At 41.7% G+C, this 23,106-nt stretch overlaps 1 protein-coding gene across 2 annotated transcripts in view; it reads right to left on the bottom strand.

Moving 5' to 3' along the window:
* The window catches only part of mdga1 (MAM domain containing glycosylphosphatidylinositol anchor 1), a 208,844-nt gene that overhangs the window by 17,963 nt on the left and 167,775 nt on the right, over positions 1–23,106 (bottom strand). For both annotated transcript variants that reach the window (XM_078251814.1, XM_078251823.1), the window contains exons 14-16: positions 20,042–20,194; positions 19,766–19,927; positions 9,183–9,313 (exon numbers count right to left, since the gene is read on the bottom strand). In XM_078251814.1, the coding sequence (XP_078107940.1) occupies positions 9,183–9,313; positions 19,766–19,927; positions 20,042–20,194 (446 nt within the window). The remainder of the gene's footprint in view (positions 1–9,182; positions 9,314–19,765; positions 19,928–20,041; positions 20,195–23,106) is intronic.

Raw genomic sequence — 23,106 nt, 5'->3', positions numbered from 1 at the left:
TGAAACAAGGGGGCAGAAAATAAAACTGAGGGGGCAAAGCCCCCCTTTGCCCCCTCATAAATTGCGTGTGCGCAATCACGTCAGGCTTGTATCATGTGGACATGCAGACAGTGTTGTTTTCGTTACTTAGAATTCCTCATGGGGGAGACAGAAACTACGCACTATAGCTTTAATACAGTGGACACATTTCCAGGACATACTTGGTCAAGGACACAAACAAACGTGATGGATTGAACAAAACGTATTCATGCACAAATGTGAGAGAGAAGTAAGGCTATACAAAACCACACATATACCCCTGTGATGGAGTGGCCAAAAGGTACAGTACATGCACACTTGAGAAAGACCACACAAGGAAGAGAGCAATGTGACATAATGACTTTGTGTAAACATACACGCCACTTTCCTAAAGCCAAGAGGCGTGTTATCTGTACGTATTTTTAGCTGTCCATGTGTATGTCTACGTTGTATACAGCTGACTGCAGTCTGCAAAGTTTTTCTAAAGCCATGTGGCGTGTGGGGGTTGGGTTGAAAAGAAAAAACGGTTTGGATTAGGAAAAGAAGAACAGGGTTGGGTTTAGGAAAAGAACAAACGTGGAAAGGAAACATCACACGAGGGACACAAAGGAAATGCCACACGCAGGACGCAATCCCCACTCTCCTGAGTGAAAGTCCTGGGTTTTACCCATCCACCACCCCAACTAACCTCCTTACGCGGATTTTCGGCCTTTCATATGTCAACGGAGGCCAAACGGCGTTGATAAACACGCAAAATAGCGAGTATGTCTTTATAACATGCAAATCATGGCATATGAATTGGCGTGTCATTCATACGCCACTTCATGAGATCAGTCTGAAGTGAGAGACAAGTGAAAAATATTCATATATGAAGCAACCTTCAGTTGTCAAAGAGACAACTGCAATTCTTGCATACCTGCTTCCTCATACATCCATCGTGCCTCACCTTCCTTTGCTTGAGTCACGATATGAATGGGGGATGAATATGTAAGATGCATTAAGTACTTTATTGATAAGAGAAACACACCTTCACGTCTCATTCACTCTTGCTCAGACTTCCTCTTCTGTGTCTTTAAACCACACCTCCTACTTTGCTCACAAACACATGTACACATCCCTTTTGCTGTAGTGTTCTTGACTGTATAATTCCTATCCATTACCAGCAGGTTAGGGTGTCTGGACCAATTAAGCTACCTGCTTTAACACTGCATTGACACAGTGTGGAAAGGATGTGGCTCTCGCTGGTGTTTGCCTCTCCTGGCACAGTGTGTGTATAAACTGTACGTTTGTTGTGTGTGAGTGGTGTTTCTGCATCTATGTCATGTGTGTGTCTATCAGCACATATGTCCCTGTGCTGTATTGAGCTGTGATACCTTCAGACCTTTGATGGTTTATGCAGATTTTTCTCATTTGATCCCTGCGTTTTACCCATTTATTGACCTTGGACTTCTCTGACTTCTCTGGTAATGCAGTCCCCCATATCCCATCCCACATACACTTAGGCCTACACACACATAAATTGAAACACTCAAACACTTCAGTCTGCCTTAGTGTGGGGATATAACAAAATGCTTTTAACACACTGGATGTATAGTTTGACAGGATAAACTCCACCTGATAAAATCCCTTAATTGTAATTTATGTATATTGATTTGAATCCCTTTAGAATTTGCTTATTGTAATTTTTGAGATAGTTTGTGTTCCTTTTCCAAACGTGTTGGGTGAGCATCATGTCGTACAATAGGCCATTCTCTTATTTTAAAGCACATATGTGGAACAATACTAGTTAGTGGTTAGTAACTAAAAACATATAATTTTAACTGATTTAACCTGGACTAAATAAAGATACACTTTAATAAATCAGATAAAAAGATGATATAAGATTGGACGAAAAGGTGCATTATGAGCAACATGTTAGCTTTCTCTACCACAAGCTGCACTGAACAAACAAGGGCGGGCCACAAAGTGTGACTGTTTAAGAAATGTCACCAAGTTCGCCACATGTATAGGGGAACAAATAGATTGCCCTGTATACTGAGTATGTGTGTCTGTGTGTGTGCAGTAGTTTAAAACTTTTGTCTAAGAGACTCATTAACATGCAAATATGGTACAATTGCCACTATTCAACATTACAGAGGAGCCCTAAAACATACAGTATGGCCTCTGTTTCCGACTTGATTTCCCCTTTAATGGTGAAAGAAACATGGTGTTGCAGAGGCATAGTTAATGAAGAGCAAATGCAGCCCCCAGCTCAGGCCTTACACCCACATTCATCATGGATTCAATTTTCCCCATGCACGTACAGGGAGTATCTGGAATCATTACAACACAACTAGCAGGCATCCTCTGCTCATAAATAAGCCTGTTAATTGACCTGTCATAGCTAATTGCTGCAGGGGATAGGAGACTAGTGTGTGAGTTTAAAAAAAGAGTTTGTCTGTATGTGTGCATGTTATTTTGTGTTAAATAATGTGGACAGATACATGAAAAGAGAAGGTGTGTGTGTGTGTGTGTGTGTGTGTGTGTGTGTAGTGTTGAGTGTATGAACAGTTGAAGACTCTCTTTCCTGGGTGTGTTGATTTTACAGCAATAAGTCATCAGCCTTGAGACTGGACGGGAGGGGGGTGGACCAGGGAAACAATCGATCCAACTGGTCCACCTGTCCCAGCACAGGGCCAAAGAAAAAGATGAGCAGCAAATAACAGAAACAGAAAGAGATCGAGAAACACACACAGGAGGATAGAGGCATGTAAAACAAAACCCTTCATAATTTTTTGCCCTCACTTTTTTTCTCCCACCTATCTGCTGGGTTGTAAACTTACGGAGGTACACACACATGCACACACGCTCGCAAATAGACACAGAGTGAAAAAGGCTGGAAAAATGAGAGGAAGCATCATGTCCAGTCAGAAAGGAGGTCTGAGTCATAAAGTTTACTCGGCCACATCCCAACGGGGAAGAGCTAACTGCAAGCGCAGCTGCCGAAGAGCCGAAAGGGACCTTAATGATGTGTCAACAGACAGTGCTCAAACACAGGCGCATCCTCTGTTATGTCTCCCAGACCATTTTCTTCTACTATTGACTGAATGTGTACAGTAAACATCTGGTGAACTTAAATAAGGAAACATTATAGTTCAGCTCAAACTAGGGAATGCTGTACCCCATAAGCTTAATTTGAGTTTGGTCAGAATGTGAGAAACATGAGAAATGGTTCACATTAGTTATTTTTATTTTTTTTGGGGGGCTTTTTCCCTTTATTACATAGAGACAGTGGATAGGCATGAAAGGGGGAGAGAGATAGGGGATGACCCACATTAGTTTTAAATCATGTCAGGCATAGTTTTGAAGGGAGTGACATTAGTAAGTAAATTTCTTGTAACAGCAAATCAAGTATCTCAGAATTGGCCCAGGTGTAAGCATAAGTATTCTCTTGTTGTCCAATGATATACATTTTCCAGGCCCGTAGACAGGGGGGATTCAGGTGGTTTGGGTGGTTCGAAAGAGATATTGTTTACTGTGCATCAAAAAGCTTGCTCGTTAAGATACCAGCAGACAAGGTAATCCAGCACAAATTAGAGCATAACAAGTCACTAAAATGAAGTATTTGAACCTCATAATTAAATACAAAATGAGGGAAAAACTGCAAAAAGGTCCAGAACCAAGCCAAAAAACACCCCCCCCCCCCCCACTAGGCTGGCTATGAGCCTGTTTTCTTACAGTATATTTGAACCCACAGTGCACCTGTGCATTCAAACTGTATTCATAGTAAAATGTAGTTTATCCCATTGAATGTCATCATGTATATGGAGTAAACAAACCCACACTCCTTAATAACATCCTGTATGCACTGATCATCATTTCTCTCTCCTGATAATGATTCCGATACAACACTTAGGGTCTCGTTCAATACAGAGTACTGATCTGATACCAGTGCTCTCTTTTCCTTTTCACATTTAAACATTTATACCTCTTTGAGTGGAAATCACTGGGAACATTCCTTTTTCTGTCAGTTGATGCTGCAATTACACATAATATCTTCAAGAGCAACGTAACAGAAGACATTCACATCCCATTGGAACATTCCTTTTTAAAATGTCAATGATATTATTAGAAAAGGTTTTTGAAATTGTGTTGTTACAATGTTTTAATGGCAAGGGATAAGAAATAGCATTTGATTTGGATTGGCCACATTTGGCTGATACCTGATCCCTTCACACATTATTTTCAAATATCACATTTCTTTCTTGTGACAGTGGGTATATGCATGCTACTTGGATCTTCAAATCGTTGTGAAACCTTGTGCGAATAATCCTGGCTACTATGTGGAAAGGCTTTCCTGCTGACATTCAGCAGAAAATGAGCTGAATGTTCACTCAAAGGCCCTCATTTATCAATACTTCCCTCAGTAATAAAATGTCAAAATGCTGTATAGTACCCACATTTATTTAATAAAAGAAAAAAGTACACCCTATGGGTTTAATTTATATTTATCATATTTTGCATTGGATTTCATTAGTACTAGTATTCCCACAATGTGTGAGGCTTGATAAATAATAATGTGATACCATATTGATTTCAGTGGGCAAACTCTCTCATTGCTCACGTCCTGAGACTCAGTGGCTGGCAGGGGCACTAACAGGGCAGATGCTTGCCAACAAAGAGTACTTTTTCTAACCTTGCTGCCACTCCACTGCTAAAAACCTTCGTTTATTTCTAATGCCTGTTGATATTGTGCCTCCACCAAGGAACAGGTTCGAGAATTTGGATATGTGTAAACTTTGACATCACTCTATAAGAGGTGGCAAAAGTAAAGTTTCTCTGAATCCTTGGAGCTTTAAATGTCACTGCTGGTGAGCAGGGACGTGCACAGACATTTGGAGGGGCCATTGCTCTAATTGCTATTGCCATTACCCCCCACCCGTTCAGCCTTCAAAGATGGAGATGTCTCCAAAGGAAACATTATAATTCTGAATAAGTTCTACAGTATAATGTACCTTTAAGTTAAGAATACTATTGGCCGCACCATCTATCTTTTTCCTTATTGCGCTTTTACTGACATGGCCCTTTTATAGGAACACTCACCACTCTCATTATGTAGCCGTCTGATTTGTTGAATAATGCTCCGCATGCTCTCCCTCCCTCTCTGGTCTGGACCCTTGTGGTAAGCCTCATCTTGAATATAATTATTATAATCTGTATAAAAAGTAACTTATACAGTATACTGTACTTTTCACTGCTAAAAAACTGAACACTGACACTAGTGCTGCCAGTTGACCTTTAGACAGTGGCTGCACTCAATGATTCTGGTTGAGATAACTAATGTTATAATTTGGCACCATAAATTATATATATATATATATATATATATATATATATATATATATATATATATATATATATATATATACACATTATCAAATGCTTCTCTCACAGCTGGCCTGCTGGCCATTCCAGCTCTGCGAAGTTGCAGCTCTTTTAGCTGCTTCTTTGAGTTCTTTTTCTCTCTTCTTCAGTCGTCTTTGTTGTGAAGGCATACTTAATACTTAAAGGCTATAATTATTTTTTTAAATGCAAAGTTTATTACATTAACCAATTATGATATTAATTTATCATCTAATAACAAAATAAGGCGCCTTTCACTTTCACTAACGTCACATCTGATTGTTGGTTGAAAACTCACGAAACATAGTGACTGCAAACAACGTAAAACCAAGCATGATTGAAGAGCACAAACCATCACATCCCTGAGACTCTCTCTTCTCTACAGAATGCACACACCTCCAACTGAGAGAGACGACGTAAATGTGACGTGAGCAACCTGTCTGAAAGTTGTAAGTCTTCTGGAAGCTGTGCCAAGAGAAATCTCAATCATTCCGAATATTGCAGAGACGGAGAGCATAAGTATATGTAAGGAGATAACATGGACACAGGCTAATTATTGCTAACTAAAATGCTAGTTAACATTAGTAATTAAACTTAAACAGCTAATGTAAGTCGAAACTGCCTGCGAGCTTCTCCTGTACTATACGGTAATTCCTCTACTATGCGACAGTAAGTCCCGTGGTTATGACACAATCGTTAGCCTATTTTTACCAAAACGTCTGCTACGGAGCCATAACGTGAGATACAAGGTAATGGAGCTTTTTATACATTGTCGTGTTTCTTTAGAAATAAACAATGGACAAATAAAGTCTTAAACGCTTCAGATGTAAAGTTATTCGCTGTCAAAGTGACGTCAAAATGAATGGCAGTCAATGGGATGCTAACGGGGGGTGAGTGCTTGTTAGCATCAAAATGGCGCCATAGGAGGTACGCGTTGTGAGGAGAAGCTTACCCCCTTGGGTATTTGTCCTAATCTCCATAACTTTAAAAACTCACGTGAAGGCAGAAGGGCTTGGCTTTACCTCTTTAATTTGCGGTGCTCCGTGTGTGAGAATATAAACAAAGTCACGTGACTGGGGGCAGAGGGCATACACAGAACCGGCGCAACGTCATAGAATATCTCTGAACAGATTCACGCCCACTTTTAGGGGAAAACAATCCCGCGTTCCCCATAGACGACAACAGCGTAACGACAGAGGAAATGTAAATTGCTCCAAACTTTTACTTCAAACAAACCGTTTTGAATTAATAACTATGCCGAAAGGTTGCTGAGTGGTTTGTTGCACCAACAATACATCCAAAAACCCCGGTCTTTGATTTGTCCTCTTGCCATGTCCTAAAATAGATCCTGATAGATGGGCTTTGGCTCCAGGCTATAGACCAGACCAGCATTACCGAGGCTCCTTATGAGAGGGAAGAATTGCTCTGTCACATCAGGAGAGAAACAGCTGTTGTGTAGCGGGTTAATGGAGACTTTCAAACTGATGTATGAGGCTCATAAGAAACGTGAATATTGTCAGTGTGGTAAATGATGCTGGTGACAGTTACTACTGATGGACAGTGGTGGAGGAAGTACTGAATCTCAGTACTTAAGTAAAAGTATAAATAACCAGAGATATATTTACTTTAGTAAAAGTAGAAGTACAACAATGACAACCCTACTTAAGTAAAAGTAAAAAGTACCTGATTTTAAATGTATAAATGCATAACGATTTATTCTCTTAATGTTTATATTCTAATAATTTAAAAAAACAGTATGGGCTGTGGCATTTTAATTAAGTTAGTTTTAGGTTAATGTAATTGTGCTTACCATCTGTGGCCCAGTTTACATTCTGACTTACAATTCTGGTTATCTATCAGGGTGATCTGCATGAAGCTCGACTTTGCATTATTTCCCACGGGACAGTGAATGCTGCGAACATTTATTTAGCGAGAACACACAGGCTTGGACAACAAGTACGTGGCTCACAGCTGAGGAGGACCAGGAGTGTTTTTAAGATAAATATATGGGTTGTATATTAACCTTATGTGAACGGATGCTTCACATATGACCAAACAGAGTATTAGGACAGCAGCAGTAACAGGAGCAGCGGCAGTACCGGGAGCAGTACGCGCCTGGCTAATAAATGCTATTGAAGGGTGGGTCTTGGCGTGGCCATAGTGGGATTAGTAATATCGCGAGCGGCACCGAGAGCTGGACGGCCGCTGCTGAAGGCTTCCCTGCGGACTGCAAACGTGTGACGGTCAAGAAGACGTTTTGGCAGGGGGAGAAACTGATCAGAAAATGTAACGGAACGTTGTAGAACTGTAGTGGAGTAGAAAGTACAGATAATTGCTGCAAAATGTAACGAAGTAAAAGTCAAAAGTATGCACTATTGATTGTACTTAAGTAAAGTACAGATATGTGAAAAATGTACTTAAGTACAGTAACGAAGTATTTGTACTTCGTTACATTCCACCACTGCATGGCTAGCTAACGTTAGCTTTATTGGGAAGCTGCTAACAGTTTAGCAGCATCAGACTGTCGTCTCCAACAGTTGGTTATTAATAACAGGTTGATTAATTACAGACAACACTGAGCCTAACAATAGTGATTTAATCAGATATGTATTTCAACATTTAGCAGTATGCGGCTATCGTGTTGGGTCATTGATCTACTGATACAGGGGAAGACAGGGGACATGACGGCAATCAACCTTAGTTTATTAATATATCGTGAATGCTCAGGTTCAGACAAGGTTATACAATAAACATTAGACATGTATAAAACAAACCATCTGTTTAACAAGAAAAAAATCCACACACATTTGTCAAAATTGCATTGACTTCTATGGGATCGTCTGTTTTCTATCCCCCAAAAGGGGCACAGCCTTGAGTTTTAGCGAAGTACCTGTATGTGCCGGTTGTGTGTATCGCTGAGGGCAAGATTGGATGATATAGCAATTTAATTTGATTTAACTTTAGTAATGTTTGGCGTATTATCGTAATAATGCAGCCACCACAGCAAAAAAAGAAAAAAAGAAAGAAAGACAAGTTCATTTAGGCTCTTTCACCAGAGGGGCAGCTAAGCCAATCAGGGCAAACGGGCAGTTGCCCGGGCAACAATAGCCCGTACCTGTGCACGTCCCTGCTGTTGAGAATTTCTTGTTTAAAATTAATCAAATTTCAAGCAGAGTTTCAAGCCAAATTCTTCCCTTGATTCCCAACAGCCACCAGAGTATACACCCCCTCCTGTTCTGTCTACGCTGCAGTGGAGGCCTTCCTCTTGGTTAAAGACACAGTAGAGAAAAAGTCTCGGAGATGAGGGAGATGACAGAAAAAAAGGAATACAGTGAACATAAAAATCATATAATTTTTTTTTTCTTCTTCCCTGAGCAAGATAAAGCAGACCTGACAATTCTGTCTGCAAGTGTTGGAAATTAACCCTCAAGAGGCCAGCGCTGGAGGCTGATTTTAAGTCAGAGGTTGAGGTCTTTTAACATTAGGAAAACAGTACTCAACTCTTAACAGTTGACCGGGTCATACCATTAGGCCGAATTATGCAATAAATCTCATCTGCTTAGTGTGGCTGAAAGGGCAGGGGGAGCGTTACGAGCATCCACAAGCTCTTAGGTTACATCCTCTGGTCTGTTCTATGTATGTTTTTTTTATAACGACAGACATATTCCAAAACATTATACTGCTGGTTTAAGATTACTAGCACCTTCTTCACTGTTGTATTATTAATTTCCTAATTTCATTATTGTCTATGTTGGAGAAAAAAGTAATAGCCAAGCCATTACCTGGAAGGGTCCACTGGGGCTGATGTCACAGAATGCTTTCTTCCAGTCTGGGCCCTGATGACCAGATATGCTCCACACCACCGTGTCCACAGCAGCAATGCCTCTCACTCTCAGAAGAACATTGAGAGTGCCTGTGAAAAATATGCATACACACAGACAGTATGGATCATTAGAAACTGTCAGTAAGCAAAGACTGATACTGAGTTATGTTAAGCTTGGAACAGACTAACAGATAAGGTTATTGAAATCTAAAGGCGAAACATTTACTGTAAACATAACGACGCACACATGACTTATATCCACCAACATAGACATATTCAATTCAGTTCAATTTCCTTTCAACACATCCTTTCCTACAAACAGTGCACAAACACAGTAGATTAAAAAATACAAATAAAAAATAAAAAATAAAAAATAAAATTAATCTTAATCTTTAGTCTTGACAGTAAGAAAGTAGCGCATACTGAATGACTAAGTAAATACAGCAGACACACTGAACAAATAGGCTGTGATCAGATCTAATCAGTTCAGATGCCTCAATCCAAACTGTAACTGGCCTAACAATCATGTGTGTCCACCTCTTTATCGTCTACATCAAGATAAGTGACCAAGTAAGGATAGATCCCTTTATACTAACAAAAATGTAAGTGATTGTTTACAGTCTCAAGAGCAACAGAAGGTAATTGATTGTGACCACAGCTTTCATCCCGGGGAAGCTAATTCATGTTTTACAGCCCCACAACAATTTACCGTACGAGGAGCAAGCTCTGTTCTGCCATTGTCATTCGCATAAATTCACCGACAGCAAGGAACAGGAAGCGCTATATAAAAAGATTATCCTTGGTTTTGTATAGGTTATTTATTTCTGTATACAATTGCATACAATGCCCGTTATCTTTTAAGCTCTCTGACTTAAGTGCATGTTAAATTAACACCAAAACGTTTCACAAATTCAACAACAAATGGTGTAACGAAACGGACGACAAAACATTCTGCCTGAAGGTAAATAAGTACACAGGAATTCAAATGATTAAACACTCATCCACCCATCCACATAAACGGTGTGGCGGTGGATCGTGTGAACAGCTTCAAATTCCTGGGGATCCACATCTCGCAAGACCTCACCTGGACGACTAACTGCTCCAAACTGGTCAAGAATGCTCACCAGCGCCTCTTTTAGCATATGTTATTTAATCATACTCTAGCACGTTATTTAATCACTCCTTAAGCACTTCTGGTTAGACACTAACTACATTCCGTTGCTCTGTACTTGTGACATGTGCATTGACAATAAAGTTGAATCTAATCTAATCTAATAAACAAAAATTGGCTTAACTCAAAATACTAATGGCAAAATAATAGAACTCAAAAACATCAATACCTACAGTCACTTACATATTGACATATACTGTCCTGCTAACACTCATTCAACACTAGCATAATATACACAAAACATTTCAACAACATTCTTAAATGTCACACTCTCTCACACACTTGCACTTAACAGCAGCGCTAAACAATTTGGCGCGACCACGACAAGTTAGCGAGTGACCGGAAATGTGTAACTAGTTTGAATATGGTATCTTTCTCATCACCATGTACTCACTGCTGGCTGGCTAATACTCTAACAATATTTTGATCAAATTGTCAACATTTAATTAAGCTTAGCGTTAGTTCATGCAGGACACGGAAGTCATACGCCTGCTAATTGAATTATCATTCCTATCAGACACACACCAATCACAGCCATTCTCACATCAAGGCGATCCTTTTAACTCCCTCCTCACTGATCCCTGCTACACTGACGCTGCTTCACTCACTGATGCTACCACTCCAGCCTTCACCTTCCTAGTTCAAAGTTTAAAATTGTTTTCAATGTCTTTCTTTTGGCTCACTCTTGTACACAGGGGGGTTTCTGCATGGTGCTCCCTGTCTCAGCTTAGCATGCTGCTTGGCTGGTCCAGGGAGCATTATCAAGAGTGGAGCAATCAGCGTAGCTTGAAAGCATAGCTGTATTTCCATTTGCTGCAATAAATGGTTAAATCTATGACGAGACTGTTCCTGACTGAAACGATAGATGGAAAATGAAGGATTTATTTACACAAAATCGAGTTGAAGCTCTAAGGTCAGGTACTGTATGTGGATGACATTTAGGTGGAAATGAAATGTGTGAGGCCTCTTGGATGAGTGGTAATATGTCTTGAAGTTCTCTCTACAATTGCAAGACCTTCGAAAACTTTATCATTACATCTAAATTGTTACTATAAATGAAAAATAAAGTTTACTGAATTCCTTTATTCCAACAATCAACTGTACTTGATCATGAATATTTGATGGAGAGAGGTTCTAAGAAAATGAAGTTTCCTTTATTCTACAGTATCAAGTCACTGCCACATCATAATTAAATTTGCCCCGAAACGTTGTCAGCTATTAAAATTGTTTTTGGTTTAAATCCTTAAAAGAATATTTGTAAGGTTTGAGTGGTCCTGAATCCTGATCTCTCTCTCTCTCTCTCTCTCTCTCGGGTCTCTAAGGTGTGAGAGAATCATTTGTCTTCTTAATGATCCTCAGCCTGCTCTTAATTGGAACATTAACCAACCACCAGTCTCTTAAACAAATAACACAGGCAGGGGGCATGGTATCTGTGTGTTATGTCATGTACATACAGTATGAGTGTATGTGTGTGTATATGTGTGTGGTAATACATTATGAGTGTGTGCATAGATGTATGCTAATGTTCTGCAAACCTTAAAATAAGCAGCAGGCTGGCAGTAATTAACTTCCCACTCACAAGAGTGGTGTGAATAAGGAAAGTGTACTGTTTGATTGTTAGCATGTGCCAGATTTACTGTCCCTCCCGATCCCACAGCCTTTCTCTTTATACATCCATGGCCATTCCCCTGCGCACAAGCATGAACGGACTAGTGTTGTGTGGCTCGGTCTGAGCCACTTTGTCTGCTTCCCATTTACAGAGCGTATGAACACTGGCCTTTTTTTCAGCACACACAAAACGGACAGCTTGTGGACCATGAGGAGATATATGCTGAATTTGAAGTGTATTGGATTAGAATCACAGACTCCACCTTTAAACAACAAAATCAAAATATAAAAAAAGGTCCAAGGCACTCTTCTTGCAAAAATTTTTTAAAAGCCTTTTTTAAATGGCTATTTCATATTGAAATCTTAGTACATTATAAACAGAACTGGGCAGCAACCCATGCGTGGCGGCACAAAAAAAAGGTGTAGCCCTCAAGACAGTTTACCTTTAGTACACACCATGGGCCTTTCCCATTTCCCAGTTTGTGCATCCCCGATTCCTCTCCTCGATTCCCCTCCTAGCACCTTTGTCCCGCCCACAGGAGATTCGAGCCAAGGAGTCGAGGAACAGCCCAGAGGAGAGAAGAGTCGAGGCATCACTGCCTCCGTCCTCAGTTCTATTTTTTATGTACTAAGATTTCGATATGAAATAGCCATTTAAATAAGGGCTTTTTTGCCTTGGACATTTTTTCTCTTTCTTCTCTTTTGTGTTCCCCTTCCAAAGAGCAAGACCATGATTTATATAAACTTCCAAGCACTCCAGACTTCTCTTTTCTAAAACATGTTGGGGGTATCTGTATGTAGTAGTGAGAAAGAAATTTTTTATTTAAAAAATGTTTTTATTAGCCTTTGACCATTTCTACATTCACAAATAAAAATGTTTGACATTCTTAGTTTCCAATGTACATGCACACTGATTTAATGAAACATGACTGGTAGGTCAATTCAAAGATGGGCTTATCAAGATTTGTCAAAACCAATGATGAGACCAAAGATCCATAAACCATATCGGTCAATTCAATATGAACCTGGAAACAGCAGCTGGTTTGCTTAGCTTAGCATTAAGACACGAAAACCTCACGTCATCACTATGAAGTTGCCAGGCTACAAACATAGCCTCCTGGAAGTCAGTCTGCCTAGCCAAGAAACAGTCTTGCATATATTTCCTCGTAAAACCATACCTTGTCGTTTTTACACTTCAGTTTTTGTATAAGACAAACAAGATATAACATGTTAATTAGTGTTAATTAGAGGTGCTGATAGGCGGATTTTGTTAATTTGAGACCAACCCAGCTGTATCCGTCTTTATGCTAAGCTAAGCTAACTGGCTGCTGGCTTCTTATTGAACAGACATATATGACAGTGGTATTTATCTTCTCATCTAACTCTCAGCAAGAAACCAAATAAGCTTATGCTCCCAACATGTCAGACTATTGCAACAGCAAACAGCAAACAGCAGATTGCTCCTGGTAAAAATGATGTACTGATATTGCAGTCATAATAGCAACATAAAAGAGTTGCATGCAACTGTTCATCACATTGAATTTGAAAGGACATGGGCACCACAGCACTGTAGTTATATAATGGAGAGAAATGTTGGCTAATGCGGGTGTAGCCCCCTTTTACCTGCGCAGTAGAGTTTAGATTCTCTGCCCGAGCCCGAGCCTGACCCGTGCCCCGCCCGAAAGCCGGGCCGTTATTTCCCGCCACTATCCTCAGGCCGGGCCGGGCCCTTGATCAAGCATTTGTGTTTTTTTTAATCATTACTTTATTAGCCTAATTGGGTGGGGAGAAAGCTATGCCATAATCAGAAATATTTTATATATATATATATATATATATATATATATATATATATATATATATATATATATATATATATATATATATATATATATATATATATATATATATATATTATATCTATATAGGCTATATTTAGGCCAAAGTAACAAATGTGTCCAAAAAGTTATACAAGTTGGACTACAGTTACAAAATGCAACAGGTGTCATGCGCGGAGTCTCCTCCTCTCACACACATCACACCGGGGCTGCTGGGCTGCATGGTGTAGCTTAACTGCAACATGGAGCTTGAGGATGTATAGATAACAAGAAAAACAGGAGAATTACCTTTGAGCAAGTTTGGAGGAAAGTCGGAGGTATGGAACCATTTTAAACAAGTCGTGGGCAGTGACAACATATGTGTCGGCTTTGTCGAGTGCAGAGTTAAACAACTCTGAATTGTAGTTGAGAATGTCAGTTAGCCTATAATGGCCCACGTATTAAAAAAGTTTCGGGTTGAAATCGGGCTCGGGCTCATAATTCCAGTTAATGTGTCGGGCCGGTCTCGGACACAACGTGCACGGGCTCAGGTTGGGTCGGGCTTGATTTTTTTGTCACGGCCCGCTGACCGTGACCCTGGCTTCCTTCATGGTATGTGTGTGAATGTAGTTTTTGTGTTCTTTTTTCCCTTTTGGTGTGCCTGCTGTATGCTTGGTGTGTTTTGGTTTGGCGTCCGTCTCTGTGTTTTGCTCTCTCCCACATGCTCTGGAAGACACAGGTGGGCGTGGTCACTGGAGCTCCTGCTTACACACCTGAGGCTCATCACACCACTCAGCACTCCTGTTCCTAATCAACTATCAACTCCCCTTTATAAGCCATCGTTGCATCACCCTGTATGAGAACACGCCAGCCAATTGAAAACTTTTCACTATTGTGAATAACCTTTTGCTAACTTGTTTTTGTCCTATCTCACCTCAGACCATCTTGCTCTGTGCCTGGAACCTGATCTACCTGCCAGCACCGCGAGATCCAGAGCTCTGGAGCCCGGACCCCATTCCCTCTCTCTGACTCATCCGAACCACCTGCCACTCAAACCACATTCTGTTTGTTCAGTTCAATAACATCACCTTAATTGCAACTATACTCTGGTCTGCGTTTGAATTCTGGTCATCGGTTCTGACATTTTTGGGCCAGATCTAAGCTCTACTGTGCAGCCCACTCTCTCATACTTCCTCTACATATCTCAGCCTCACGTCTTCCTCACAACCCTCTCTCTCTCGCTCTCTCTCTCTCCTCCTATCTCTGTAGCACCATCACCACCTACACACACACACACACATGACAGGGAAGAGGACTCTGATAAGCAGTCTATTGATTGCACTAAGGTAAAGCAGAGTATGCTGGTAAGAGTGTCACAGAGGCAGAGGAGAAGGCACAGCTCAATCAGCGCTACGTTTCTCTGTAGAATCGTGAGTCGAGAGGACAGCAAAGATACACAGCCACACACACAGACAGAAGAACACACGCTGCTATACTTGAACTCAAATGAGTTATTCTGTCTTTCTTTTGAAAATCAGAAGTAAGCCCGCATTGGATCTTTTGGACCTCTTTCTACTGCACCTAAAGAGGGTTCATGTCCTGTTTGTCTCTGATTCTAGTGCTGGTTAACCTGAGAGCCAAAGCATTAAAGAATTAAAGTCTTGTTCTGGCTTCTGCCACCAAACAACAACAAGCAAAATGTTCTGAGTAAATAACCAATTTAGGAGTATGAGAAAAGAGACAAATCTAACTCTAACCTTGCAAGACAACAAGCGGATCAAAATGGTTTTTCTGAAAATGAGAATCTAAACCTAAAACGTTAGTAGGGAGACACTTTTTAAACAGTAAGTAGCATTAATACAGCTAACTTGCCACATAGGCAGTGGCACCCCATTCCTTTTCCACACAGATCTGTAAACATCCATCCAGCAAACTAAAAGTCTTATTTAATAAAAGTGCAATCTGAAACAAGAGGTGCAACATTTAAATAACCTCAAACTCCAATATGCTTTCCATCACTGAAAAGAAAATAATCCAGTGATTCCAAGTAAGCTTGCCAGTGGCTCTCTGCAATTCTGAGCCAGTCTAAATTACTACCCAATACCAAACAAAACTAATTAAATGTTGTTTATTGTTGCAGCAAGCAAGCCCTGGGAGAGACATTAAGGTGAACAACAAAACATATCACATGGGGAGGTCTTGATTTACGGTGCTAGCATGTTTCAAACCTAACATCCAAAGTCAAAGAGCATTATGCTTTCTTTCCTCATTTAGCAAAATCCTCAAAAGATACTTTTACTTGTTTCGTATTCATATAATCTCATGATTATAAAACAGCTAACGTGGGTCAGAAAAGAGCATCATTTCAACAGCATTTCTAAAACTTTCTTTGGGTCAAAGTATCTGAATGCTTTTTACATATACAGCCCTTTTAACACTTTACAGTACTTGAACACTATATGTGATTGAGTACAGTGAAACTAGTTAGAGTGCTTCAGCCTAAAGCACTACTTGTTGTATCCTCTGACTATTTCTGAACATTAACAAGTTGATGGCCTCCCCTGCAGCTCTCTGTTCTCTCTTTTTACCTCCCTTCTTTGTCTCCTTACACCTCTTTGCTTTCTCTCTCTCTCTCTCTCTTCATTAAGCCTCCTTTTTTTCTATCCAAGGCTGGTCCACCCCCATCCTTCCCTCACTCTTCTCGTCTCATCTCTCCTCTTGCTGACCCCCTCTGTCTTATCCTCATCTTGTCTCTTTTCGTCATTAAGAGTCACACTGTGTCTCCCTGGCAGGAGTGTGAGCTCTGCCAAAGTGAGGCAATTAAAGTGACAACAGATTGGAACATACTGGGAGAACAACAGAGTAAATTGAGGGAGGGCTTGTAGCAGAGCTGGGCGTAACTGGTAACAGAATGTACTAATTGTATAAGAAAGCGCTGTGTGACTGATATAGCACTGTCTTGTCTCATTGTTTTGCTGTGAAACACCTATACGATATTCAACAAAATGCACAATACAATTGCTGGAGCATCCACCACAGATAACACATAATGTGCTTTAAATTGTAACATGCAGAATTCTGTTATATGAGAAGATCTAGCGTAGTGAGAAGGAGTAATGAAAATAATGTCACTGTGCAGATGGTATACCCAGGCTTAGATAGCCATACATTTAACCAAATAATTAGAAAAGTAATAGGTAACCAGAAATGTATAAGGGAAGTAGAAATATTTCCTTTTTTGATAACATCTTTTCCAACACTAGGGGGGATAAGAATTCCAAAATGCACATGAAACTAGCACTAGTATGGTATAAATCTCTATGAACAGATATCTGCATATGAATGCAGAATCTGTAGGCAATCCGACCAACTGTCTGATGACAATTTAGTTTTTTTTTTAAATCTGCATTCATATGCAGATATCTGTTTACAGAGACACCGTCTCTCTACTCCAATTCCATTCTAGCGTCTCAAGTTGCTAATCGGACCCGGCACCAGGAAGAGGAAGTTTTGGCCTGGATATGCGCATGCATGCTACACCGGATATCCCGAAATATTGGCCGTTGCCCCCTAAGGCTAAGGATTGTCATCAGATTGATAGCCGATGGGTTCCGAGGTTGTTATAGTATTGATTCATTAAGTGCTTATTGCTAGCATTTTAGCAAACAACTGCCCACTTACACATTCAACGGGAACACCGTAGAAAGAGTATCCCATTAGAGACATGTCCGATATTCAACTAGTCCACACTCAACTTTAAGCTCTAGTTCGGTCCACCACCTCTACAATTTGACATGTGCAAATCTTTGTCTATGTGAATAGACTCACTAAATTTTGTCACTGCCCGCATGCAGGTGAGATGGTTATTATCAACTTTTCACTGTGTTTGATTAATAACTGAATACTGATTAGGCACTTCATACTCTAATCAGTGGTGCAATCAAGTGACAAAAGCAAACAAACCTGGGATACGCCAATGGTCGGAAACAAGACTTAAGTCTCGGACATGACCGCTTTCAGCGTACAAGGACTTGCAAGCATCGGTCTGGCTTGCATTTCCCAATCAACATTCTATTTTTTGGCAAATCAGCTAGAGGTGCATACACCACCAACTGGACCTGAGAGTGGAACAAGTGGAGCCTGCGCAGTAGGCACGTTGCTATGTGTACAGTCGGCATGGTCACCTTTATTCGGCTGCAAGTGGGACCGTCACAGACATGCAGACAACGGCTTCATGCCATGCGAAATGTGCACATTGAATGTATAAATTAAGCTTCAACATTTACAGCCATGCTAGTGGATCTGTAAGGCTATACTTACATAAAAGCTCAAATCAGCATGCTAACATGCTTACAATCAGGGGTGAAGCCAGACATTCGGGGCTTAGACCAAACCTAGGGAGGCCCGGGGGGCATGCTTCCTCTAGGAGATTTCTTTTTCCATTTACGGTAGCTATTTCCACTATTTTTCAAGCAATTTCATAATAGAATGCCTAAAAATCTGTAAACCATTTGCGATAGTTGCCATGGAAAAACTGCATGGGATTATCATAAATTGGGCGTGTCTGTAAAGGGGATACTAGTGGATACCCATACAAACCGTTTTATTCAGATATCTGGAGGTGAGAGGTCATTATTTATAGAGTGTGTTGTATATGTTTCAGATGATACCAATATCTAGCTTCACTCTAGCTTTAAAATGGAGCCTGCTACGTTTCCCTAAAAGATTTGGGACTGGAGCCATTGGTAGCGCTATAGGAAAAGTCAGAAGATCCTGAGTCGTTAGAATGTACCCTCTAGGGACCTTGAATATCTGTAAATTACATGGCAATACATCCGATAGTTGATATTTCACTCTGAATTATAAATGTCAATCTCATGGTGGTGCTAAAGGAAAAGTCAGGGGATCAAAAACATTAGGACCATTAATGTACACAATGATGTATGATGGATTGTTGTTTAGATATTTGAGTCAAGACATTTCAGTTCACCAAAACTGTGGACTGACATTGCCATCCTTCAAGCTATATAGTTAGCATGGCTAAACACTTTGTGAACGTGAAGCAAATGAGTGAGCTTCGTTATATCATACAGTATATCTTAAAATCTCCACCTAATTCCCTTATTCATACAGTTAAGAATACATAATTATTACATACTCATATCTGGGTGTGCTCACAAACAAACATTGTGCCCTTCTATACACTGTAACATCCTTTGGAGACAGGGCAGGTCAGAATGTAACAAATGTTACAGTGAAGCTTGCATGCTTTGGCTATGGACACATAAATCAACATTGTGTATGTGTGTGTGTGTGTGTGTGTGTATCTGTGAATAAATGTGGGTGTGCCTTCATGTATTTGCAACATTTACTATACTGTATGTTTTTCGTGCCTGTGTATACAGTATGTGTGGGTGTGTGTGTGCAGGTGTGTAGGCTATAAGATGCATGCATTCTAGCTGTGTGACAGAGCATATTATGATGAACAGCTCCCCCAAATGACTGATTGTGTCTAGCAACTGCCATAAATCACACACCCACTACCCCCTTCAGCCACCTCCAAACACACACTGAGGCACAGACAGAAACATACAAAAAACAGAACTTTGGTAATTCCTCCTTCGCTCTCTCTCTCTCTCTCTCACACGCACACACACACACACACACACACACACACACACACACACACACACACACATACCTACAATGTTGTGTCTGACAAACTCTTCAAGCGAGGGTCAAGCACAGAGTTCAGCTTTTGACAGAAGCCCAGCGATATGAGAACCTAGATTGTATCGAGTGTCAGCAGGCTCTCTACTGTATATCCATGTGTGTCATTGTGTTTCTATTGATGCGCTCATATGGTAGAAGACAAGGAGTATGTGTGTGTGTGTGTGTGTGTGTGTGTGTATGTTTATGAGCGTTATTCTCCGCTATACTACTCACCAATATGTTTGCCCTTCATGTGGTAGTAGAAAGAGACACAGTATGGGATTCTGCTGGAGCCCTTTGGGCCCCTGACTGACGTCAAATTAAAAAGTGGAGAAAGTAGACGAGCTTTGTCCCCCTCAACACGTGGCCGTGATGCTTCAATGTACATGTAGTACCCTGAAACCAACAAGACAACACTCTTATTGTCTGCATGCAACACAAAATTAAATGATTTGATTTGCTTATGAATTGTGCATTTGTGTACATAAAACGATTCCCCAGTTTCATCACCTTCCTTGGTTCCACTGCGGTCAGTTTCGGGGCCGGTATTTGCAGATCGCTTGGGATTCTGCGTCAGGTGATTCTGTCTCGTCCAGTCAAAGACATCACTCCGGCTTTGAGAGAAACCACATATCCTGTCATCCTCAAAACCGCACACATGGTCTGGGATGTGTGAGAGGAAACAAGTGATAAATATACATTAGATCAGTGACATGTCAGGCAGGTGACATTACAAACTACAGTTGATGTACAGTAATCTACTGTTTTTTTGACTCAAACAAATTTCAACAATATACTGTAGCTGTATAATAACCTCTGTAATATGCACATCAAATGTGAAGTTCAAAAAGCCAGGCAATTACTGACAAAGTGATAGGTACCATGTAGGAGGCAGGGTGTATAATGTGAAACTTAAAGTGGCTTCCACATATTATGCATATTGTGATGTGTGACTCCCACATGCAGAACATTTTAAAGGTAACTAATTATATTAGGTCAGGCTGTGTCAAATGTAAAGCAACTGTAACAACAAAACAGAAGAAATGCCTTTATCAAAATGTTTCACTGTTACAAGATTTCTGACGAAATAAGACACTTAGCCTGGAGATATTCTGAAAATACCCCACAGTGGAGCACAATTATCAGGGGAAGAGTTGTTGACCTACTGAACCCTGTTTCTATTTCGTTTTTATTTCGGCTCCCATGTTAACAGGTTAGAGCTTGCATACTGCCTGCGTGACACGCACATCTCAGGCGTGGCTCGAGAAAACGCATACCTGCTAGAAATAGGACCGACGCCTATTTTTCACGCAACACGCAAGCGTGTTGAAAGCGTTTCCAGGCAAAACAGAATACGAAAAGATATTTATAAATGTCATTTTGACACGAATACATTTAATAAATGACATTTTGATGTTTGAAAGTCTCTAGGTTTTGACATAAATGCAGATCTAAATGTAATTTAAAAAAAAAAATAATAAATAATTATAGATTTTCAAATATGTCAATATAGAACAAAATATTCGGTAGCCTATTTTGTCGTCAATACTGCCGACGTTGTCTTTGCTGTAATCAAATCAGTATATATTTATGTTTAACATGGTATTTCTCCGGGAACCATCACCTTATCGTGGTGGAGAGGTTTGTGTGTCCCTATGAACCTGAGGGCTGTGTTGTCTGGAGCTTTGTGCTCCTGGTAGGGTCTCCCAAGGCAAAGTGGTCTCAGGTGAGGGGCCAGACAAAGAATGGTTCAAAAATCCTATGAAAAATCGAGGAAGGGATGAAGTGACCCTGCCCGGAGGAAGCCCGGGGCCCCCGTCTGGAGCCAGGCCCAGATGGAGGGCTCGTCAGCGAGCGTCTGGTGGCCGGGTTTGCCACGGAGCCCGGTCGGGCACAGCCCGAAAAAGCTACGTGGCGGACATCCCTCCATCCCATGGGCCCACCACCTGTGGGAGGAACCGCTGGGGTCGGGTGCGCTGCCACATGGGTGGCAGTGAAGGTCAGGGGCCTCGACGGACCAGACCCGGGCAGCAGAGGCTGGCTCTGGGGACGTGGAATGTCACCTCTCTGTGGGGAAGGAGCCGGAACTTGTGCGGGAGGTGGAGTGCTACCGGTTAGATCTGGTGGGGCTTACCTCTACGCACAGTCTTGGTTCTGGAACCATACTCCTGGATAGGGGTTGGACTCTTTTCTTCTCTGGAGTTGCCCAGGGTGTGAGGCGCCGGGCGGGTGTGGGGATACTCACAAGCCCCCGGCTGAGCGCCACTACGTTGGAGTTTAACCCGGTGGACGAGAGGGTCGCCTCCCCTACGCCTGCGGGTTGTGGGGGGGAAAACTCTGACTGTTGTTTGTGCATATGCACCAAACAAGAGTTCAGAGTATTCGGCCTTCTTGGAGACCTTGAGTGGAGTCCTGCATGGGGCTCCAGTCGGGGACTCCATAGTTCTGCTGGGGGGACTTCAACGCGCACGTGGGTAATGATGGAGACACATGGAGAGGCGTGATTGGGAGGAACGGCCTCCCTGATCTAAACCAGAGTGGTTGTTTGTTGTTGGACTTCTGTGCTAGTCATGGATTGTCTATAACGAACACCATGTTCGAACATAGGGATGCTCATAAGTGTACTTGGTACCAGAGCACCCTAGGCCAAAGGTCAATGATCGATTTTATAATCGTTTCATCTGATCTGAGGCCATATGTTTTGGACACTCGGGTGAAGAGAGGGGCGGAGCTGTCAACCGATCACCATCTGGTGGTGAGTTGGGTCAGGGGGTGGGGGAAGACTCTGGACAGACCTGGTAAGCCCAAACGGGTAGTGCGGGTAAATTGGGAACGTCTGGAGGAGGCCCCTGTCCGACAGACTTTCAACTCACACCTCCGGCGGAGCTTTTCGTGCATCCCTATGGAGGCTGGGGGCATTGAACCCGAGTGGACAATGTTCAAAGTTTCCATTGCTGAAGCTGCGGTGAGGAGCTGTGGTCTTAGGGTCTTAGGTGCCTCAAGGGGCGGTAACCCACGAACACCGTGGTGGACACCGGTGGTCAGGGAAGCCGTCCGACTGAAGAAGGAGTCTTTCCGGGATATGTTATCCCAGACGACTCCGGAGGCAGTTGCAAGGTACCGAAGGGCCCGAAGGGCTGCAGCCTCTGCCGTGAAAGAGGCAAAGCAGCGTGTGTGGGAGAAGTTCGGAGAAGACATGGAGAAGGACTTTCGGTCGGCACCAAGGTACTTCTGGAAAACCGTTCGCCACCTCAGGAGGGGGGAAGCGGAGAACCATCCAAGCTGTGTACAGTAAGGATGGGACGCTGTTGACCTCAACTGAGGAGGTAATAGGGCGGTGGAAGGAGGACTTTGAGGAACTCCTAAACCCGACTAATACGCCCTCTATGGTAGAGGCAGAGCTGGAGGATGAGGGGGGGATTGGCATCAATTTCCCTGGTGGAGGTTGCTGAGGTAGTTAAACAACTCCACAGTGGCAAAGCCCCAGGAATTGATGAGATCCGTCCAGAAATGCTTAAAGCTCTGGGTGTGGAGGGGTTGTCTTGGTTGACACGCCTCTTCAACATTGCGTGGAA

The sequence above is a fragment of the Sander vitreus genome, chromosome 1 (genome assembly GCF_031162955.1).
Source record: "Sander vitreus isolate 19-12246 chromosome 1, sanVit1, whole genome shotgun sequence".
In the NCBI taxonomy this organism is placed as follows: domain Eukaryota; kingdom Metazoa; phylum Chordata; class Actinopteri; order Perciformes; family Percidae; genus Sander; species Sander vitreus.
The sequence above is the reverse complement of the archived record's forward strand: the minus strand, read 5'-3'. Positions and strand labels throughout refer to the sequence as shown.